Source organism: Phaeodactylum tricornutum, genomic scaffold (assembly GCF_000150955.2).
Source record: "Phaeodactylum tricornutum CCAP 1055/1 PHATR_bd_28x34 genomic scaffold, whole genome shotgun sequence".
Classification (NCBI taxonomy): domain Eukaryota; phylum Bacillariophyta; class Bacillariophyceae; order Surirellales; family Neidiaceae; genus Phaeodactylum; species Phaeodactylum tricornutum.
The window spans coordinates 1-22,403 of record NW_002238032.1 but is presented as its reverse complement, the minus strand read 5'-3'; the positions used below and the strand labels follow the sequence as shown (position 1 = coordinate 22,403).

Sequence of the window (22,403 nt, the reverse complement as noted above, 5' to 3'; positions counted from 1 at the left end):
ATTCTTTCATGTCAGTCATTTACGAATTCTATCTCAAACACTGTTTTTCTTTCACTTTTCTGAAAATTCAGCTGCAATTTTCCGAAATACCGTATTCACCAGTATACAAAAATTTACCACCATCTTACCATGTCTGATATTGCTCCCAACAACCCTACCATCGACGACGCGTTCAATGCTGTTGTCGTTGACGGAACTGTTCAAGCCAATGTCGCCCCTGTTATCGAAAATCCTAATGTCATGAACAAAAACCCTGTCTTTCCCATTGTTGTTAACCATTACGACAATCCTCTCGCCATGACCGGAATGAACATTGGTACCCGCAAGGCTCTTGTGTTGGAAGGGTTTGGCTCTATGTCCTCTTTGATCCGCTTGACCACTAAGGACCTTGACTCCCTTGTCAATATTATGAACAAGCAACACCATGGTAAATCCTTCAAGAGCACTTATCCCCCTGGAACGGCTGATAACAAGAAGGAGATCCATATTGGCTTTAACTCTAAGTCAACTCTTTTGGTTATCATCCACTGGGCTGAATGCTTGAAGTGTCTTGGAAACGAGGTTTGTGCTGAGGACAACATAAGTGAAGTTGATCAGCTTGCCTGCAACCGCATGGAAGAGGAAAAGGAAATCCCCGAGGTGGCCAAGACCCAGACACCGGTCAAGTCTACTCCCCTCAAGGGTATGACAAAATGGCGTTCTTTCTTCGAAAATTTGAACCAGTACATGAGTTTCTGCCGTGGTCCCTTGCTGACTCCTCTTCTGTATGTATACCATACACTCAGGAGGAGCCTGAGACCGCCCCCCTTGAAGATTACAACAATATGGATGCTTTTTTGGTCGCCCAGACAATCTTATCAGGCCCAAAATTTGTGATTGACAACAAGCAAGTTTTTGACAAATTCAAAGAGGCAATTACCACAACTGGCCCAGGATGGGCTTTTATCAAGGAGTTCAACAAGGGCAAGAACGGTTGCGCTGCTATTTTGAAGTTGAAGGCACAGACAGAAGGAACCCTCATGTTACGGTATACACCATCGCGACATGTCTGTGCGACAGGTAAAAGATACCAACAGGAACGTGGTTGGTGATCATGTTGAGGATGGCGATGGAACCGTTGGATTTGTGTCGGCCTTATTGTACGACACGATGTATTCGCGGGATGACTATGGGAATCCTTTGGAAGAGGATACAGGAAAGGATTATACAAATGAATGATAGGATCCAGTCCCACGAATTATGAGGGAGTAATCAAGGAGGAATGAATACTCGCTACAAGATTCTGTGTGGGATTTATATTTAGAAGAAGAAGACTCGTACATGTGAGTAAGATTATCTGGAACATGGTAACGGCAGTCCAGTGAACTGGACCTCCCTAGCCTGATGGACTAGTAGTAGAATAATCTTCCTCTCATTGTTTTAGAAAGTCATTGATCCAAATATTGCATTAGCATAGGTCCTCGTATCCGCTGTCTAACCCGTGGGGAGCGTCGTAAGCGAGTTGAGTTTTACAGTCCCTAAGTTCACTTAGGTGTATCGCAGGTCGTTCGTAATAACGCCCACCTTGCGTTTACCAGGTATTGTCGACACAGCGTTTCCTGTTCTACGTACGTACATTGGTTGTACTACGTAACAAATACATTGGTTCCCAGAAATGAAATTGAAGGTGTACACTAATATTGGGAGTACTGCCGGAAAGAATTTCGAGAGGGGTTATCACAATATACTACCAAAGTACACCGTGTGGACAGAAAGCTGTTAGGAACAGAGTCTGGTAATCCAGGGAGGGCACTATTACAAACAACCGGCAATACACCTAAGAGACTTAGGGACTGTAAAACTCTATTTGTTGATGACGCTCCCCACAGGTTAGACAGTGGATACAAGGACCTATGCAATAAAGGCAGTACGGATCAAAGAACTTATGAAACAATGATTGAAGAATTAGTGCTATAAAATAGTTCTTGTTGTTCCTCCAATTTGCCAAGATACAACAAAACCTGAGGAACAAACTCAAACAAAACAAAATATCTTTCCTTTGCCATAGTATCCTTATACCATGGCGCACACTCACATATACTATAGTGGAACCGGAAATACCTTTCAAAACACACATGACACGGAAAATGGAGCGCATACATTTACATCCGCTAGTCAGGTGATAAGGATTGGCTGTCCCACTCTGTTGCCACTGTCAGAACACAACTGACTTTGTCACGTTCTCTCCAATGCCTGATACATTGTTATACTTAGGAATTCCATACAAGAAGACCAAATTAAGTTCTATGCAACTCACTTCATGCTTGTAAACACTCCAACTGCCATCCATCATGTCAACACCTAACAAATGGACATTCTTGGTGGACATGTCGCATGGTACTAAACCGTGACAGGGGTCCAATTGTGTAAAGACTCATGTGCCAAATGATTAAATCAATATCAAATGTAGGAAACACACAATAACCATGTAAAATTGGGAACACCAGTTTTGTTTAAAATATTATTTGCGTTTGCTTCAACAGATGTAATTTGAAGTTCAGCATAATTTTGGTGCTGATGATTGGGCTCACCCTGCCATTGATCAATGTGATAAGCACAAGTAAGGTCAGACACTTTCTTGCTGATTTTGGCCTTGGCATGGTTGCTGATAAGTTTATCCATGGCGCCTCAATGACAAATATTGTCCTCAAGAGCATTAGCAGATTCTTTGTCAGTTTTCATAGGATAAAAGTCGGTAACAAGCAGTTGTTGGCCAACAAATAGTTGCACAGATTTAGCTCCGTTATCAACAGTGGGTGTATTCAACCAAATGGTATTGGTAACCACAGCCTCATTGCGGCAATGAACATTGAGTGCTGGAAAACAGTACTTGGAATGATTACGCTTAGGTGCATTATAGACTTTGCAAGCAAAGTGCGTGGTGGCCAAAATGGTTTTCTTGACTGTGTTGGAGGAGACCCAACCAAGGCAAGGACGCAAGGCTTTGTCATTATGTGTGTTGCAAAACATGTTGTGCTTATTTAACAAAAGTATATTGTCAATAGCTGTGGAATGAGCAACACTGCCAGGTGACAAAAACATATCAAAATTTGCAACATGTTGGTGTTGATATTCACCAGTCAAATTTGAAATGGGGCTCAATGTACGGATCATATGGGAGATCCTGGATAGCATTAATAAATCAGTGGCAAGTTCAGTTTCATTGTCAGTAAGGGATGGATCCTGTCACAATATACACCACTGTACACCGTGGGACAAAACGCTGTTAGAAACAGAATCTGGTAAGACTTGTGGGCATTATTACAAATGACCTGCAATACACCTAGGCCGGCTTAGGGACTGTAAAACTCTACTTGTTGGCAATGCTTTCCTTGGGTTAGGCAGCGGATACAAGGACCTATGCAAAGGCAGTACGGATCAAAGAACTCATAAAACAATGATAGAAGATTAAGTTCTACAAACTAGTGCCCTTTTGTCAGATCATATCCAAACTTGACTGCAGTCCTGGCAACTTCACCAACTAAACCTGAATCTTCCATGCTCACCATAGTATCCATATAATGCAAAATCCGTTCTTGCATACTTATCAAGGAATTGTAAGTATCTCTTGTAACACACATGGTATGAAAATTGGGTCTTGTCAATTTGCATCTGTTTCCCTTGTGTTTCCATCCAAATGACTCTTTCCGTTGAATCCAATTGATTCCTTGGAGTTTTGGTGCAACTGAAGTCTCCATACTAACCAAGAGCCTTCTCAAAGTAAGTAGGGAATACTGCAAATCTTTGCCCATGTATCTTCTCACTATGCCATAATTACATAGGAATGCATATAATAAGGCCAATTCCACTGACATGTACACAACTTGCAGTAAACATGTATACACTTGATTTCTGCTTGTGACACACTTGTTTTGAGACAAATGTCTCAAAGACACACAGGACGGGTATATACCGTGAGAGAAACACACTATCTTTGATCCCGCTACCTCAGCTTAGAACGCTGGGTCTGATAAACTAGAAAAGTGCAACAATAACGGCTAAAATTGCGTCTAAGGTTCCAAAAGGGTTCCGCATTCTTTCATAGACAATCAAAGGCATAAAACATAAGATTATAGACTTGTCCGATAGAAGGGATATGAACCCCATATGTACTGCTTGACGTAGGGGTTTTCTACCATTCTAGATACTACTTACATTACGGTTAGACATCCCAGAGGCAATACTTGGCATCGCAGAAGAACTTCCAGTTGATGGCGCGATTGTGAGGAGAGGCAAAGCCAACGACTCCATAAGGCTCGTACGCGTAGAGCTGGTCGTGCTCGTACTAGGCTCAAAGGCGATGAATGCAGTATGAGATGCGGAGGAAAGGGCGCACAGGGACTAGGTGACCTTGGAGGTGTCTGTGGCGAGCCGACCTATCCGCTGGTATTTGAAGACAGGTGGAGCTACAGCGGAGTACATAGAGGGTAGGAGGCTGCTGGACAGCTGCAAGGTAATCAACTGACTGCTTTTTTCGTGGAATAAGAAGGAGAGGTCCAGCATTCAACGAAGGAGTGACGAGACGGTCCCCTTTTAACTCAATAACAACAAAAAACACGTGGCAATTATTTGCAAAACATACAGTTATTTGCGAAAACCCGAAAATATGGTTTGTCATCAACGCTTCTAGGAAAATGTGCTAGAAAAGATCTGTGTGGAGCCCAAACCATGAGATTGCTTTTAATTTTCTTTGTGTAAGATTTTCGGTGCCTTCTTTGGCTATGATTTCCAACGCACACAATGGAGACACCATGGCACATTACATAGCCCTTTTCCAACAGCTAGCGAGCGACCTATCGACATGTAGTGGATATTTGTCAGTGGCGAGGCCCGCGTATCTTCAGACTATACAATCCGGACCCCCTTGGTTAGAACGAGTTGCTGGTGCTGTTGGCGGTCGAAACTGACGGTGTGGCTTCGCTCAGAGATTGCTCACGTGCTTTTTCGGCTGGACTCTTGTATTCGCTGCCCTTTGAGAGCAAGAAGAGATTATGGGCCACAATTTCGTTCGAGAGTTCCAAGCTGTGGTCGTGAAATGCCTCCCGTCCCATTTCGCAAAACAGGTCTATCTGGGCTTTGAGGATGGGTCCAAATTCTGTTTGGCAGCTCATCTTGCCACTCTGCTTCCATGCATCCGTAGCGCGGAATTCTTCCGAAAGGAAGACGAGCTTCTCGACAAAAGTGCAGATGTCGGTTTCCTTGAGTTTCTTGCCGTTGAATACTGCGCAAAAGGACCAAACTATGTAATCGTCCCAGGTTGTCTCTGCTAACAGGTGTTCACTCTTGACGAGCAACTGTCCCGTACTGGAGAGTTTTCGTTCTTCGGGAAGTGGAATTGTAGGACGTATGAGATATTTGTCTGTATCAGGGTGGTACTCTAGGATTCGGACCGCCATTCCGTTCAAGAAGGTGTTGTGTGCGAGCCCACGTAACTTGACGCGCTTGCCAACAGGAAATGCTCTACGTTCGTATATGTGGAACTTGACCGCGTGAACGAGGCGCTTCTGTGACTGCACCGCGTACGTGTAGTAATCCCAACCAGTTTTGGCTTCCTTTTTTAACAAGCGATCCGCAATTTTGCTGATTTTAGAATCCTGCGTACCGTAAAAGGCCATTAATGTATTGTCACGTGTCACCCCAACCCAGTGAATGAGATTAAATGTCTCTGCATCTTCCTTGCTACCTGCCCATCTCGGAGAGATGGATTCATCCTTGACCTGCAACGGCGTCGCGGACGAAGCTTCGCTTACGCTGTCGCTCATACTCATTATTTTTACTAGAATACCCTTACACAAGAGGTTCAGGCGGAAGGGGCGAGGAGGAAAGGCAGCTTTGAGTCGATTGCAGCCTTTGCGCACAACTCCGGGTAGTGCTTGAGCACGCTAGAGGTCCTTCGAATGAATCAGCGTGATGAATGCAGCGGCGGGTTGCGTTTTTGGCGGCACCTCTGTCAAGCGTTGCGTCGACCTGTGCTAACGCATTTGTTCACAAATTTCGGTCGAGGAAATATTCATTGGACGGGAACGGAAATGGGTCACGCGTGTCGATTTTTCTACACGAACAAATAATAAATAACAAGAGGTTCCTCGAAACCGCGAGCACGAAATTGCAATTATGAACATTTTAGAGCTCTCATTTTGTCATCTGCGCTCCCGCTTGAAAACTCCAGTAGCATCTTTTACATAGGAGGCAATAGCGTTTACAGTTATTTCCGACATCTGGTTGACGATATTTTTTTGAATGAACTCTCTTAACAATAAAAAGCAATCGTGTAGACTGGAAGATTTATCCCCAGTGGTTCAGCGTCGTGTTCCGACGAAAATATCACACTTTACAGTTCATCTTTACCTGCTTGATATTGTCGATCAATAGAGTCACTGTCCAACAATGGGTCTTGCTCACAGTCAATCTAAAAAAGTAAAACTAACGGTAACAAAGAACGTATTTGGAGCCAAGATGTCCGATGTCGTGCATTTTTATAAAGTTGTACATTGCTCTGCTAGAGCTGGAGAGCCTACGTCTTGGTCTGTAGGGCTATTCTTGCTGTGTGTTGTTGTTGTTAGAGACTTCTGCAAATATGTTCCCTTGATTCCTGGCTTTCAACAACGCCTTACTCCACTTCCAATCAAAGTGGAGGAAATTGGAAAGTTGTGCTCACGTTGTCGTTGTTTTGCTTGCTGCCGCTATTGAGCAGAAAAGTGCAGTTGACCCTCACTAAAAGTTAACTGTAAAAAGGACGAGAGAGTAGTGTTCGAGCCGTGCAATAGTATTTTCACAGTTCACTGTTACTATCATAAACTATTTTCTGCAGTCCCGGCTATTATTCGCTATCCCGATCTGTGGAAATTGTCGCCGCCGTTCATTTGTGTTTTGGATGGACGGTGACTTGGAAGACCGTGTTGTTTTCTCGTGGGTCTATCAGCGTGCTGTTTACTGGGCACCAAACAAGTACAGATTCAACATATGCTTTACTTGCTGGGTAGCTAGCTTTCTTCCCTCCTTCCTTCCTTCCTTCCTTTCCTCATTTAGTTTTTCGCATGTCATTCGCTTGCGAAATTACAGGAGAGCTTCTGCCAACAATTGACGGGGATGTTGTCGTCACTCCATCGGGACATGTCTGTGGCAAACGATTGCTGCTTGCCAAGCTTTCCGAAAACGGCGGAAAGGACCCTTTTGAGAATAGTCGCGCTCTCACCGAAGATGATCTTGTTACATTGCAGCACTTTAGTCAAAAATCCAAGCCGATTTCGATAATCCCACCCAACCCCAAGGCTACTTCGATGCCTGGTTTGTTGACAGCCTTGCAGAGGGAATACGACTCTCTCGCTTTGGAACTCTTCGACACGCGCAAGGCTTTAGAAGAAACTCGGCAAGAGCTGTCACAAGCCTTGTATCAAAATGACGCTGCTGTCCGAGTTGTGGCTCGAATGGGGATGGAACGCGATGCCGCGCGCCAAGCGCTTCAGGACTACCAAGCCGGTGCGAACAGCAAGGCACCCGTGCCCGACCCAGACGAAGACAATTCCAACAAAAAACGCAAAATCGAGGAAGCCACTTCAAACAATGTGTTGAAGGAGGCCGATGGCGACGCCACAGTTCCCTTTACCAACGAATTACCAGGCGAAGACTTGAAAATAATGATAGCATCGTGGGAAGTTCTGAAACAAACGCGTAAGGCGAGTCAAAAGGCAGCCGCCGCAAAGGCTCCATCTTCTGAAGCCGTGGCATCGTATGCCCTCTCGTCGCTCCAGTCCTGGCACAAGTCATCCTGTCGAGGGATTACTGCCATGGCTGGTGCCAAAGCTGGGCTGCCCTTTCTAGTTACAACGGGTAAGGACAAGCAAATTGTCGTCTACGATTGGGATGCGGACAAGGTTCTACACACAGTATCCAGTGGTTCTAAACCAGCGCTGTCGGTCGATATCAACGAAGCCTACGTAGTGGCTGGACTCGCAACGGGAAAGGTCGAGTTGTTTGCATTAGAAGGGGGTGCTGATGTTGGTTCCTTCTCTGTGAGTAACACTCCAATCGTTGACGTCCGCATTCATCCCGACGGGCAGCATTTGTTGACGGCGTCAGAAAGCGGCCGCGTTACAATCAGTCGATTCGACAGGACGCAGGGTATAACCCCGATTAGCGTGTTTCATCCCGAGCACGAAGAGAAATACGTTTGTGGGGTACTACATCCAGACGGTTTGATTTACGTCGCCGGTTCGGCTTTCGGGGAGCTGTTACTGTGGGATTTAAAATCACAAAGTTTAGCGAGTACGCTCAAACACGACGCCAACGACGACCCCGGTATCACTAGAAGCGAGGAGAATGATGCCGTTACTAATCTAGCCTTTTCTAGCAACGGCTATCACATTGCGTCATCGTACGCGTCCGGGAAGGTGGTCGTATGGGATTTGCGTAAGCTGAAGGCCCTAGCGACCTTGAACACAGAAGGAGATGACATATTGGGAACAGTTCATGCCATTAGTTTTGATCCAAGCGGGAAGTATCTAGCTTTCGGAGGACCCGGCAGCGTCCGCATTTCGACCGTCAAGGAATGGAAGATTACGGCCTCTTTTGACGTCTCTCTAGCGTCGTGCCTCGTCTGGGGAGACAATTGGTTGGCCGTGTCGAGCGAAAAGAAACGCGAGATAGGATTTTTCGGAATCAAAACAGACGTGGAAATTGAATAAGATTAACTCTATTTTGAAAGTCGGAGCGATCCAAAGTTTCCCCAAGCGTTTAAATCGTGCTGGTAGATCCAAAAATAGGCTAATCATTGTCTTCTTCAGAAATGGAAGCACAGCTACTGCTTCCATCTGTAGCGCGCTTGTCGGCGACAGGAACTTCCGAACCCTTGTGTTTTTTGCCACTTTTCTCCATTGCGGGTCCATGGTCAAAAACTCTTTGATTCGTAACTATGTCCTTCGTTATTTGGTGAGCTTCGCGCAGTATATCGTTCACATTAACAGTCACTAGAGTATCCGTGGCCCAATATCCCGTGTTTCATAGGCCGTGCGTATTCAGATGCAAGTGCCGAAAAGGAACGCGGTTCGAACAAAGGACGCCACAATACACCAATGACTTCGGGACACAAATCATTGTAGAAAAAGACTGCCCATGACCCGAGTCGTGAACGGAGCCTATCTATCAATGCGTCTACTGGTCTCCATTCTAAAATGACTTCTTCGTGACTCTCGATAGAATCGACCAAATTTCGATACAGCTTGCGACGAAGCAGCTTCGGGCCTTCTGATCGATTCTGCATACTGCGTGTATAAGAACTTTCGTAGGCACCATTCTTATTGGGTCGCACTGAAAGTGAGCCTCCAGTCGACGAGGCTTCGCTATCTACAACAAAGTCGGGGCCTATCCGCAGCACGGCACTGTAGGCGTGAAAGGAGGCGGCAGTTACTTGAAAGGCAGCCGACCAATTGTTACGCTGAAAGTCCACTAAAGACTTCTGTAGAAACGAGTAAGTCCGGGACGCCAGCATCGACAATCGACTAAGCACTACCCACTCTGGATTCGTAGAGGTGAAGGCAGGAGTCCAAGAAAGAGATTTTGTCGGCAGATTGGTTATCGACACTTCGTGTGCGTCCTCCAAGTCTTTGTTTACTTGATCGTAGGGTGTGACAATATACATAGGAGGCCCGTCTTGCAAATCAATTCCGCGAACACCATCAAAATGAGCAAGTAATTGAGAGTAATCCTCTTCTGTTAAGGAACAGTGTGGATCGACAACCAATGGCTCCTTCGCCCAATTATGCGTCGCAAGCAGATGAAAAAATCGCAAGAGTCCTGTAACCGCACTACCAGGAGCGTCCAGCGGGGATGACTTTTGCGTATAAACAGATACAATGAGAAGTTCTACCGCTTCGAAAGGAATCATTCCTGACATCAAATGCGTAGAGAGCCATCGTGTTGCCATCCGAGCAGCAACGCTGGAGGAGGGATGGCTGGTAAAGACTGAATGAACCAAGCTGTGGTGCATAGATCCGATTACATGTCGCTTCCTTAGCTGATTCAATAGAGTTGCAGCCTCGCGAGTTGGCTGGACAACACTTTTAAGAAGCTTCAATTCTGGGTCGGCACGAACGAAAATACGAAAAACGTAGCCCATAAATCCGATATCAGCATAGTCGGGCGTAACTGCCGTTGGTCCGTAAAAGGCTAAGGAATCTTGAGCGCCTTGGCGTTTCATGTCTTCAATCCCTTCAAGTAGTTTGATCAACATAGCAGTCTTGGCGGCACCGATGGCTCGCAGATCCGAAGGCCATTTAGACGAGAGCCCGAACCGCACCTGCACTTGGACTGGCTTGGACTGGATCGAGCCAGAAACGTTTCTTAGCCCTAGCGTACTTTTGTAGCCGAGACTGGGATGAGGTATGGGTGGGAACAACTCGGAGTAGCGTAAAGAGGGCGAGAGGGGCTCAACGGCATCGATTGATAGAGGGATGCCCAAACGGGAATGCATATATCCCGTTGCAGGTAGTGCGGGAGCGCTGTGCTTGCGTAAAAAAGTCGAAAGAGCATCAAATGCCTTCATTACGTTTCGATGTGCCGAAAGTGGGTTAAATAGAGTCGCCTCGGAAGACAGCTCTTTTGACACAACGCCATCAACTGAAGAGAGGAGATTTCTGAGCGAAAATTCAAGCGGAAACGTATTGTCTTCAGTTTTTAGAAAATGCATCTGGAGAATATGGCGCACAATACGCTCCACGATACCGCCTTGTACTTTATCGTCGTTCTGAAATAATATGTACGGCGCATCACTTTCCGATCCTTCCATACATTCAACGGTTGCATCCCAAACCACCGCGTGAACTATCGCCCCGTCCTTGAAGCGACGTAGCTCAGCTTTTTTGCTTCCCCATAGATCTAAAAACGCTTTAGTCCCAGCAAGGTCATCCGCCGGCGGGCCACGCTCCACTTTTCGCCAGCACGTATCGGGATTCAAAGTTAAAGCTAGCACTATAAAATCACTACCTGTTGGAGAACTCGTTCTGACTTTGACGCGTTTACCAAGCGCAATCTCTTTGGTAGGCACCTCGTCCGAGTCCTTCAGAGCACTGGACAGCATGTTCATCGGACCATTGCCTGTCGACAGGACCCGTATTGCTTTTACGCGATCGCCCAAAGCCAAAGTCAAAATTCGCACCAGTCCACGTGAAATGGATTCGAAGTCTCCGAGGTCACGACGGTCATCACCCCACAAAGCAGAGGAAAAGGCAATATTTTTTATTGGAACACGTATGTATGAATCAAATCGCGACCAGAAACGTGCTTCAATCATGAATAAGTACGGAAAAGGGCGTGTGTGTGAAGTCCCGTGCAAGCACTCCAAACTTTTCTGGGCTTCTAATTGAATCAAACGCATGCACGATGGCGACACTCGGCCCAGGTAATTGTACGTCATAGATGGATCCAAAAATACAGGCCCGAGGCGATAGTCTCGTTCGTAAAGTTCCAACAGCGTGAGAGGATCCATGTCAGTCAAGGGGGATTCCGTCGTTTGCTGTGTATAGAGTTTGGCCAATTCCGACGCTGCAACGGTATCGTTTACCGAATCACCCTCCTTCGGCAATATTAGAACCCTACGTGGATTTTGCTTTTGAAGTAAATCTCGATAAGCTTGGTCAGAAGAGATGCTCCCAGATTGTTTTTCAGCATCTGATACCCTTTTCACTGATTGTTTGTTGCCTAGCCAATCTGTGTCTGTCAAGAGCTTCAAAAGTGCGGTCAACGTCTGAATGACTCCCATACGCGGGCTGACTTGTTTGGTGCGGTACAAGAATAAGAGTAGCAAGCCCAAGCTCTCTGGTTTCAAGCCATCGTGACACAGCAATCCCCGTTGCAAGCACCAGATTTTAGCCAAAATTAAGGCTTGATTCAAATTCGGATATGTCTCGATGGAGGAGCTGGACAAATCTTCGAATTCATGAGCAGCCTCTTCTGCCAAGGCGTGATTGTAAGCTTGTGACGACTTCGTGTGGGACAAGTTACATCTATTCGGAACGAATCGTAGGGGTGGAATCCAGCTGCAGTTGGTCATACCAAAACGCAAACAAAGTCGGAACCTCGGTTTTCTTAACCGTTTGTTTGACTGTATTGATCCTTCTCCATCAATCTTGTTGTCGGAGACTTGGCACGGGGGTATTAGCAGCAGCTCGGGTTTCCGTAAGTCGGAATTACCAAAACGATAGCACACTTTTCCGACGACCGCACGCAAGTTTCTTTGTGACAGATATCGCGCAACATGCCATACTACTAGGTTTCGTTTCTGCAAAATTGTCAAATACGCAGTGAGAGACGTATATGTATCCTCTTCGAGTCATTCATTATTTCTCAAAGGAAAAACTTACATCAAAGTAGCGCTCGCGCAAGTAATCCTTGAAATCGAAAGCATCATTGGGTACTTTAACGAGTACTTCTAGTGTCGGTATGACACGAGCGTTCCCTGATAGTGTGGTAAGGCCTATGTTTGCTGCAAAGCAACCCGTGGGCTGGGTTATGAGAGTCTTACTTGAATGGACTGAAATGTTCTTTCTGTCGCTCAAGATCGGAAATGGACTGTCTTTATCGTATTTCCAATCCACCTGAAGAGATTCAATCTTTCCTTGTATTTTCTGGATGTACTCGTGCGCATAAGTCGCCCAGTGAACATGTGCACTGCTTGGACTAACGTCTAGGCTAATCGCCTTGAGTAACTCGTCGGTTTGAAGACGCAGTAAGTTTGAGCGGTGGAGTTCCAAGACAGTCGCAGTCTGATCCATCGTGTCCAAAAATTCCGCATCAGCCGCGACTCCATTCTGTTGCCGCTGGTGCTGGCGCTGGTGCTTCAATGCCTTCGACATGATTTAGTAAACGTATCTTTGGCTTACTTGCTCTATAACAGTTCCTTGCTAACAGTTTCTGCCATGGCGTGATAGAAAAGTGAGATGACAATGAATTTCTTCTTTTTGTTTCGTGGTTCTGCGGATTCATCAGTCTGGCCATAGTCAGTAATTCTCGTGTTTTTATTGCGCACCATATGTGACTTGGTATCATTCACCGGGAATCAACCGTTTTCCAAAATCTATGACTTCTTCCGGTCTTGGGCCTATTAGGAGTCATTTACGTGACCTTTGCGAAGGTCACAAACTTTCGATCTCACAGTCAAACTACATTCGAGCATCCTCGAATCAGGCAACAAATTCTGCTGATCACCTCCTAATCGGTTTTCTGGAGCAGCGCCACGGGATTTTTTGTTTCGCTGAAGCCAGCAGCGCTCATCCAACAGCGAGAGCCCGCTGCACAGAATGGTATGTCCCGATTCGGATTTCTATTTCAATTGATCTGGTCGAGTGCACGCGTTCTTCTCACCTATAAACTCATTGTTGCATTTGCGTCATCTACGAATAGCCTTGGAAAACGCTATGCGGGTTCCCTCCCACTCGAGATAAGGTTACCCTGCGAATTCCTAACGGCGCTTGGCGTCCGGATACCGTGATTACTGACAAGGACGGAAACGAAATATATGTTTTGCTAGATCAAACAAACGAAATGCGATCCTACGAAGCCATTTTTGGAGACCTGGAAGGCCGTCGCCTTTGCTGCATCAAACGCCATATACGGAAGGCTTTCTGGAAGGATGGATTCTACTTTTGTACCTATAAACCAAATTATGTTGGGCAGATTCCTCTAAAAGACCGCGACGTGGATAACAAGAAGGTCTTCCCATTTTCCTACTTGGAGATCATTCCAATGAAGGGACGATTCTTCTACCGCCTTTTTGATAACAAGGATAATCTTGATCCCCCACGTATGGTTGCTGAAAATCCCTGGCTAGGATTTATGAATGTTTGTTGTACACCGATGATTCGATGTGGAAAATGGACGGCTAACTTTGACAAAACACACGGTAGGAGACAACGTCACCAGCCGACGTTATTTGTGGACCAGTGGCAGAATACGGCCACCGTCGGTCCGAACCAAGACTTGCTGGCAGGGTTGTGTGTGGCTTACGTTTTCGATCGAGTTCAGTGTCAGCCAATGATTACAGGATTCGGTCTGGAAGATGAGGACGACGCTGCCGACGAAACAAAAGGACAGCAAGCAAACATTCGCGATGATGCTTCGATCGAGTCGTCACCCGACATGGAAACGCACCAAGGGAGTACGCAAATGGAAAATCTACCACCAGAGTATAGCATGAGTCAGAAGCAGGTGCGCGACAGTCTAAAGCAAGGTAATCACAGCACACCGGAGCCAACAGATCTGTTTGACGAACCAATCAGTATTGAACCTACAAAAAATGCCAAAACTGGAAAGAGGCGAGGGATGCATCAAGCTGACGAACAAGATTTCTTCGTCGAATCTTCAAGAACGAATGAAATCGTCTAACTCTCTAGCTGCAGCTGTAACGATTAAAGAGCATCATCCACATGCAACACTCATTTTGCGGTATGAGACGGCAGTTCAGATCCCGAGTTATGCATTACTTTGCCAACAAATATATATTTTGATGGATCATTTGTTTTGCCTCGGCACTCTGTCAACATTATCATGCTGCTCTAATCCTGCTTTAGTTTGCTGCTATTATATCAATCTGGACATACCTGAGCATTCACTGTCAATGAAGGTATGAGCTGCACCATCTTCACAGTCAGTGCGTATAGAAAAACGAAGCCCAGACGATTAGCGGGCTTTGAACTCATACAAATATGGGACTAGTCTCATTTATGCAGAAGGGAGAAGATGTGGAGATTGCCTACCTTCACTCCTTTGGCTAACAGTAAAAGTATGAAAGAGTTTTTTGAAATCATCCGCATCCCGCCTTCAGCCTTCTTCTGCGCGTGGAAAGCATAGCATCGCTCCTGAGCATGTGCCGATCCTGCTCGCCCACGTGCTGACTGTAAAGCAAGTTAGCTGCCTTTTATTGCAATACGATCGCGAATGCCATGGCACCCCAGTATTATGGCTGAAATCACTATCTCGCTACTAGAATCAGATCATTCAACGCAGCAGCCGGCGGCGAAAGGGCTTTCGTCCAAAACAAGATGCAGCTGTAACCATGACTGTAAAATGCCAAGCAAACTTTCCCATTTCACGCGCGTCTCTTCCATTTACAATCACGAGCAAAAAGCTACATAAAGATGAATTTGCTCTGGTGATGGAAGGCAAGCCCGTGAAGTTAGCAGCAATGACTGGCTGGACTTTGGAAGTTCGGCGCATCGACGGATGGTCGAATGAGGTGGTGCGAATCTCGGCTTGTCAAAGGTAGCGGGGCTATTCCGTTGCATGTGAGACAGTCACATTTGAAAAAAGATCTAATACGAAAGAATTACTGTTTGTACACGACCTGACAGTGAAGAAGATGCACAAAATAACCGCTACGTGGCTCCGAATGTTCCTTTTTCACTAATCTTATGCCTGCGCGAATAAAGTTCTTGCAGCTACGTGCGTTACAAAGATGTGGTACGTGCCTTGGCGATTTGTTCTGCCATTTCGCGCACAATTTCCTGGCCACGGTCCTCCCATTCTTTCCGATTTCGCATAGCGTAATTCAAATACTCATCACTCGACACCCCGAACACGCCACATTCCTTCAGCTTTTTTGCCAACGGAATAATATAGAAATCGAAAAAGCCGAGCTCGCCATTGTACCAGCTATCGGTCGGATCAGTGTCAGATCGGCCGTTCTGAAATGCTTGGTAGCACTCTGTGAAGAATCTCTCATTCCACTTGCGATATATGTGCCAGTGTTGCATCGTATGAGCAACATCCGACGCTTGAATGAGATGCTCGATCACAATCGTCGCTTTGCGATTGGTAGTGTCCGTAGCGTCCTCTTCCGATAGTTTGCCAGAGAATGCACTCTCCCATCGTGCGTTGCGCAACTGCTTCAGACCTTTGTCCATGATATCCGTCGCCATAACTGAATTGACCACCAACTGCCTAAATCGACTCTTTTCGGCTGTAGTGGTGTATATAATTGACCTCAGTTCGTTAAAACTGTAGTCCATAAGAAGGTCCCAAGCAAGATCGATCGAATTTTGCTCCGCCACGGACTTGCCTTTGTAAAATGCTGCTATTTTCGAGTTTTCCTTGACGAGCTGCGCGTTGGGAACTCCGCTGTGGTCGACGTCGTGAATGAGTGCCGAAAAGACGCAAGCAAACTGTGTCAGTGGATCAGACGTGATGCCGTATGTGTGATCGTGAAGCCTCGAGGCGAAGACTGTCTTCTTCTTGCCTTCGTTCTTGGCAACAACTTCCGATGGCGCCACAATACGCGAAAGCAGCTTGACCACGGACATCGTAACATGTGAAGCGTGCTCGAAGTTGTGAAACGGGTTGTCCTGATACATGGCTGCAATATGACTGACATACTCGTGTAGCTGCAGGCAGACTTCTGGTCCCAAAGCGATCGAATCCGGAGTGTCCTGGCGTATAGCTGCCTTGGCATCAAATTCAGGCAACGCTATAATTTCTTTCACTTCGTCCAGTACTGTATTTCCTTCTATGCGTTCTTCAACCGTTTCTGCCTTGTGGAGCAATGTCGGCGACTTTAATTGTGAAACACGACGACGTGCAACAACCTGCTTTAGCAAGCGGAGTAGAACGTCTACATTCCAGTCAATCAAGCGGTTGGCTTTTCCCGACGCTAACCGCAGCACTTTTCGATCAGATTCGGAGCTATTTGTGAATGATTTCGGCTCAAAGTCGCCACCCCAGCTAGGGTCAAAGCCATTTCCAGACATACTAAAATCGGAGTTTGAAGTTGTGGACTCCGTTCCCGTGCGATCACCGGCGCTCAACCAGTAGGTTTTCATTTCTCCTTTTCCTTTGGCGACGATTGTATCTTCCCTCGGTGTAAACCATCCAGCCTTGCCCGCCTGTGCAAGCAAATCCGCGCAGTCTTGAGAGAGCTGGACACGGTCTCTAACGCCAGTGGACTCCATGCGAGATGCAACGTTCATTGTGTCGCCAAAAAGTTGGAATCGAGATCTCTCCCCGCGAAGGACGCCAGCTGTGACAGGCCCGCTATGTAATCCGATGCGCATTGCTAAATCACCTGTGTCCGGCCCTAACGACACTTCGAGCTTTTTTGAAAGATTTTGCATCTTGTGCATACAATCTCGAGCGAAACGTGCCATTACAACAGCGTGATCTTTACGGGGATCGGGCAAGCCTGTAACAGCAACGTAGCAATCTCCAACCGTTTCGACCTTAAAGACTCGGCGCTTCTTTGCAATCTCGTCAAAAGCATGGTAGAGAGTCTCTAGTAACGTAAACACTTGTGCGGGTTCTCGGCTAGAGCTCCATGCCGTAAAGCCAGCAATGTCCCCAAACATTATTGTCGTGTTGGGGAACAGCTCCGCAATCGGTTTGGATTTGAAGAAGTTTAACTCGTCCTCTTCGTTAGCAAAATCGACAACTTTCCCGTTTGAGTCGGATCCGTTCAAAAAATCTTTTAGCTGAGACTGTGGGGCCTGGACGCCTGCCAATTTTGAAGAAATCTTTTGCTTGGCCTTTTCTTCGGCCTCTTCATAAAGGCGAGCGCGAACATTCGACGGAAATAGCGATGTAACAATCGCGCTAGATCGAGCCGCCGCATTAACCACCTTCGTATTTCGCCGATGAACAAAGCGATCGTATACGAAGAACGTGAACGCCATGAGAAAGAACGTTACTGCAATGCTCGATGCAAAGATGACAGGCTCGTTAGTGTTGTACTTGTTCGCGAAATTTGCAGAAGGATACAAATTTATTTCGTATTCGCAATGCCCAGGTACCACAGCTGTACGATCTTGATTACTATAAGCATTGAAGGGAATGACCACTTTTCTGCTATCAAAATGTCTGTCGTGAACGTCGCCTTCCCCCAAATATACCGCTTGAGTACCAGTCAACTCGTAAGAGTATCTTCAGTCGAAACGAGTGAGGAATTAAGTGAGCCAAAGAGTTTGTGCAAGTCTGGAAGACCCCCCTGTGAGATCCGGTCTGACTTACTCTTGTCCACAAGTGTTTTTCAGTATAGCAAATATTCCTCGAACCCTGTCTGGAAGTAAGTCTGCCAAGTACCGATCAAAAGCAACCGTGGAAACAAAAGCGCCCACAACATCAGACGATTTGTTTCCTAGACGCTCATATACCGGAGTCAGAAGATAAGTGTGTGGTCTTTCTGCGACAGTTTCGTTACCTTCGCTTGTGACGAAGAGCGCGTGGTAAGCTTCGTGATCTTCGGCACTATAAGACGCGTCGGAGAGAAAGGAAACGTCAACAACGGTACTGAAGATTGAATCTGATTTTTGTGAACCGGGTAAGAAATAAACCTTTCGATGTCCAGTTTTGGCGGACGAGAACTTACCTCGAAGCGTTCCCATTGCCTTCAGATTGTCTCTAACCGTTGTAAGTGTCGCTATGTTGAAATTGATGAGAAATGGATTGAAAGGTGGGGGGCTTGTCTGCCATACAGGCTGTAGTCCGTTGCAAAGATAGGGCGCATCGTTAGTGGTTATGCCGAGATTGCCTTAGAAACGGAAAAAACTTTGAACGCATCGTAGACAAAACGGTACGTACCGCATACAATTCTCTCCCAAAGTCGGCATAGCCTGGTGGTCCAAATTCCTTTAATTCGAAAATTCCGGACGGGATATCAGCTTCCACAAAATCGGTTTCAGCAATGTTGTTGTCTCGTTCAAGCACGACGCTCTGCAAAAAATTCATTGCAACGGTCGTCAGTGTCTGTCTTCAAACGGTAGTTACTTCGGTTTGGAAAAGAACAAAACGTACCCTGCTTGTAGCAATCCAACCTTGGAAAGCCACTGAATATGTCTCCCAGAGTAGCCTGGTCTCGTTGCTAACGAACGGCAAGTAGTTAAATGTTTCGATCCCTGACTGCACCCGTGCATGATCTCCAAGTGTCTCGAACTGCGGTAAAGTCACGAAAGGGAATGTTCGGTTGTTGTCGTTCGCGTGAGCAGTCACCATATCGCTCATTCCGCGCATCGCTTCGAACATGTTTTCGACGCGGAAATCGGTAATGTCACTGACTGTATTAGCAAAAAGATAATACTATTCGAAAAGAAAAGATTGAAAAGATTTTGAGTTCATGGCGACTTATCATTTCTAGCTCACAGTCAACACATGTCTGCGTTCTGTTACTTACGGCATCAACATAATCATCGGTTTCTTCGTCCCGCAAAAAGATGAAAGTCAATGTCGAAACACTCGCCCCCACAGCCAGGAGAAGCAAGACCACTATTGAACGCCACACCTTGATGTTCCTCGTTTCCCTCTTTGCAAGCTTTTGGATCTCTTTGACTTCGTCGCGGTCATCCTCTTCCTTCCCGACATCGTGGCCTGTCTCGATGCTAGACTCTCCGCCGTCCACCGAAGCGTCGGAATCACGATCGCTACTTATCATACGGCGTTGCATCGGAATTCTCATCGTGGGGAGAATTAGAAACGGTTTGAAAAGACGAGCAGGTTCTGTTGGGGGTGCGCACTCACTGTCAAGTTCGTGGAATAGCATCATCCGATCCATGTCAATTCTAGAGGTTGTCGTGGATTTCGTTTTCGTGGGTCTGGTACCCTCTAACTTAGGAGGAAAAAGTCACTAAGGTCAATAAACGGGGACTCAGGGTCTTGAAGTGGATGACTCCTAACAATACATAATATATGTTCGTTGTATTGACAGTCGTACCGTGTTAATTGACTGTGCAAACACGAATTTTTGAAAATCTACGAGGCTAAAAGATCCTCGTTTCGGTTTCTATATTTCTTCCCAAGACGAGGCTGACGGTGAGAATACGGTCACGGACACCAAAGAGACCATCGTTCGCATGACACAACAACAAATAAATGGAATGTCCTTCTTACCCGAAGTTTCTCAGGCATGACTCACAAACAGCAGGTTGCGCCTCCTGCCAACGCAATCGCATAAGTGGATATTTCCTGTCTATATCAACACTTACCGTAAGCATTTTGCCTTTTTCAGATTCTACTTCACAGTCATTCATTCACGGTTGATCCCTATCGCGGCCATCATTTCGCGGACGACTTGCTGGCCACGGTCTTCCCATTCCTGTCTATTTCGCATGGCGTAGTTGAGATACTCGTCACTTGAAACACCAAACACACCGCAATCCTTCAGCTTCTTCGCCAAAGGAATAATATAGAAGTCGAAAAATCCAAGCTCGCCCTTGTACCAAAAATCCGCTGGATTCTTATCGGCTCTGCCGTTTTCGAAGGCATTGTACATTTCCACAAAAAGCCTCTCGTTCCACTTGCGGTAAATATGCCAGTGCTGCATCGTATGAGCCACATCCGATGCTTGAATCAAATGCTCAATCACAATCGTCGCCTTTCGGTTAGTATTCTCTCGACTGTTTTCTTCTACATGATCCAGTGAGAAAGCCTTTTCCCAACGAGCATTGCGCAGCTGTTTTAGATCCTTGTCCATAATATCCGTAGCCATAACAGAATTGACGACGAGCTGCCGGAATCGGTCTTTTTCGTCCTGAGTGGAGTATATTAAATTCCGAAGATCTTCGAAAGTGGAATCCATTAGAAGATCCCAGGCTAAGTCGACCGAGTTCTGTTCGGCTACGCTCTTGTTCTTGTAGAATGTCGCGATCTTTGAGCCCTCCTTTATCAGTTGTGTGTTGGGTACACCGCTATGGTCGATATCGTGAATGAGTGCCGAGAAGACGCAAGCAAACTGCGTCAGTGGATCGGAAGTGATGCCGTATGTGTGATCGTGAAGCTTGGACGCAAAGATTGCTTTCTTCTGACCTTCGTTCTGAACAACAACGTCCGCTGGCGCCACGATACGCGATAGGAGCTTGACCACGGACATTGTTATGTGCGACGCATGTTCGAAGTTATGAAACGAGTTGTCTTTATACATTGCTGCGACATTTGACACGTATTCGCGAAGCTGACACATAACTGCTGGTTCGAGCTCAATAGCATCAGGATCCTGTTGGTGTTTGACGGATCTGATATCAAAGGCAGGCAAATTTATCACTTCCTTGACCTCGTCGAGCACAGTGCCGACTATATTCGCCTCATGCACAGGCACAGCTCCACTTCGAAATACTGACATTTTGCGACTAGCAATTTTTTGCTTGAGAAGTCTAGCAAGGATATCAACGTTCCAGTCAATCAGCCTAGTTGCCTTCTCGGAAGCGAGTCTGTAAATTTGATGACCCGATCCTGTGCCGTCGATGTCACTTCCACCGAGAGTTTGTGCAAGGGAATTGAAACCACCATCTTCACTGTTATGCGTTGACTCTGTTGCAGACGTTCCGTTGCCTCTTTCTCCAACGGAGAGCCAATACGTTTTAATTTCACCTTTACCCTTCGCCACAACAACATCGTCGCGAGGTTTGAACCATTCCGCTTTCCCTGCTCGAATAAGGATATTGGCCGTATCTTGAGAAATTTGAATTCGATCTCGAAGACCAGTCGATTCTAGGCGAGATGCTGTGTTCATTGTGTCGCCAAATAGCTGAAAGCGAGATCGTTCACCACGGAGCACACCAGCAGTGACTGGTCCACTGTGCAACCCGATTCGTAGTGACAACTCCGCAGTGTCGGGACCAAGGGAGACTTCCAGCCTTTTCGTGAGAAAGTGCATTCTATGCATACAGTCCTTGGCAAAGCGCGCCATGACCACAGCGTGGTCCTTGCGAGGGTCGGGCAGTCCTGAGACGGCTACGTAACAGTCACCAACAGTTTCTACCTTAAATACGCGTCGCTTCTTGGCAACATCATCAAAGGCGTGGTAAAGGGTTTCAAGAAGCATGCAAACTTGAGCTGGTTCTCGACTGGAACTCCAGGCGGTAAAACCTGCAATATCTGCAAACATTATCGTGGTCTCTGGGAAAAGCTCAGCGATCGGTTTCGTCTTGAATACTGCAAGAACGTCATGGCCATGAGAAAGAACGTAACAGCGATAGCTGTTGCAAAGATTGTTGGTTGATTGGTTCGATAACCTTCGACAAACGAGCTCCCCGGATATAAACGAAGCTGAAACAAGCAGTGTCCTTCGATGCTGCTTGCAGCCTCGGACGTTTGTATGCAGAAAAAGGCACCGTGACCTCAAGGTTGGCATACGCTTGCTCATATAGCTCTCCACTGCCTAAATAGATGGCGCGGCTACCCGTCAACTCATACGTATGTGAATCTCCGCAAGAATTCACCAGCACAGCATATATTCCGCTGACTTTGTCAGGAAGCAAGTCTGCCATGTAGCGATCGAACGCCAATGTAGAGAGAATTAATCCTACCATTGGAGAGCTATAATTTCCGAGTTCACGATAGACAGGCGTGTACATGAAACTATAAAGGGCCAGTTAGACAAGATTTTCAAAAGGTCAGAA

The 22,403-nt window shown here is 46.4% G+C and overlaps 7 protein-coding genes across 7 annotated transcripts; 3 read left to right on the top strand and 4 right to left on the bottom strand.

The window, feature by feature from the left end:
* Window positions 1–129: 129 nt before the first annotated feature.
* PHATRDRAFT_bd1291 (predicted protein) lies at window positions 130–1,218 on the top strand (the record flags this gene model as incomplete). The annotated part of the gene is made up of 3 exons (XM_002176242.1): window positions 130–768; window positions 789–1,046; window positions 1,102–1,218. 3 exons carry the CDS (start codon window positions 130–132, stop codon window positions 1,216–1,218), a joined length of 1,014 nt encoding a protein of 337 aa, XP_002176278.1.
* A 3,452-nt stretch (window positions 1,219–4,670) lies between these two features.
* PHATRDRAFT_bd1639 (predicted protein) lies at window positions 4,671–5,935 on the bottom strand. Its single transcript, XM_002176239.1, has one exon. It carries the CDS (start codon window positions 5,805–5,807, stop codon window positions 4,908–4,910), a length of 900 nt encoding a protein of 299 aa, XP_002176275.1. The 5' UTR covers window positions 5,808–5,935; the 3' UTR covers window positions 4,671–4,907.
* Window positions 5,936–6,993: 1,058 nt separating this feature from the next.
* On the top strand, window positions 6,994–8,723 carry PHATRDRAFT_bd1638 (predicted protein; the record flags this gene model as incomplete). Its single annotated transcript, XM_002176241.1, has 1 exon — window positions 6,994–8,723. Exon 1 carries the CDS (start codon window positions 7,077–7,079, stop codon window positions 8,721–8,723), a length of 1,647 nt encoding a protein of 548 aa, XP_002176277.1. The 5' UTR covers window positions 6,994–7,076.
* On the bottom strand, window positions 8,699–12,887 carry PHATRDRAFT_bd1637 (predicted protein; the record flags this gene model as incomplete). The annotated part of the gene is made up of 3 exons (XM_002176238.1): window positions 8,699–12,313; window positions 12,396–12,508; window positions 12,557–12,887. The coding sequence occupies 3 exons, from the start codon at window positions 12,885–12,887 to the stop codon at window positions 8,996–8,998; spliced, it is 3,762 nt and encodes a 1,253-aa protein (XP_002176274.1). The 3' UTR covers window positions 8,699–8,995.
* A 444-nt stretch (window positions 12,888–13,331) lies between these two features.
* Window positions 13,332–14,415, top strand: PHATRDRAFT_bd1287 (predicted protein; the record flags this gene model as incomplete). Its single annotated transcript, XM_002176240.1, has 2 exons — window positions 13,332–13,334; window positions 13,435–14,415. 2 exons carry the CDS (start codon window positions 13,332–13,334, stop codon window positions 14,413–14,415), a joined length of 984 nt encoding a protein of 327 aa, XP_002176276.1.
* Window positions 14,416–15,476: 1,061 nt separating this feature from the next.
* On the bottom strand, window positions 15,477–19,561 carry PHATRDRAFT_bd1636 (predicted protein; the record flags this gene model as incomplete). Its single annotated transcript, XM_002176237.1, has 6 exons — window positions 19,184–19,561; window positions 18,808–19,089; window positions 18,595–18,726; window positions 18,383–18,491; window positions 18,025–18,261; window positions 15,477–17,829 (listed from the first exon to the last, which is right to left on the bottom strand). Exon 6 carries the CDS (start codon window positions 17,688–17,690, stop codon window positions 15,477–15,479), a length of 2,214 nt encoding a protein of 737 aa, XP_002176273.1. The 5' UTR covers window positions 17,691–17,829; window positions 18,025–18,261; window positions 18,383–18,491; window positions 18,595–18,726; window positions 18,808–19,089; window positions 19,184–19,561.
* Window positions 19,562–20,152: 591 nt separating this feature from the next.
* Window positions 20,153–22,358, bottom strand: PHATRDRAFT_bd1635 (predicted protein; the record flags this gene model as incomplete). Its single annotated transcript, XM_002176236.1, has 3 exons — window positions 20,153–20,205; window positions 20,285–21,936; window positions 21,968–22,358. 3 exons carry the CDS (start codon window positions 22,356–22,358, stop codon window positions 20,167–20,169), a joined length of 2,082 nt encoding a protein of 693 aa, XP_002176272.1. The 3' UTR covers window positions 20,153–20,166.
* Between the last annotated feature and the right edge of the window lie 45 nt (window positions 22,359–22,403).

Bases quoted from the DNA above. Each gene is read 5' to 3' on its own strand.
- PHATRDRAFT_bd1639 (XM_002176239.1), bottom strand. From the start codon at position 5,807: ATGAGTATGAGCGACAGCGTAAGCGAAGCTTCGTCCGCGACGCCGTTG.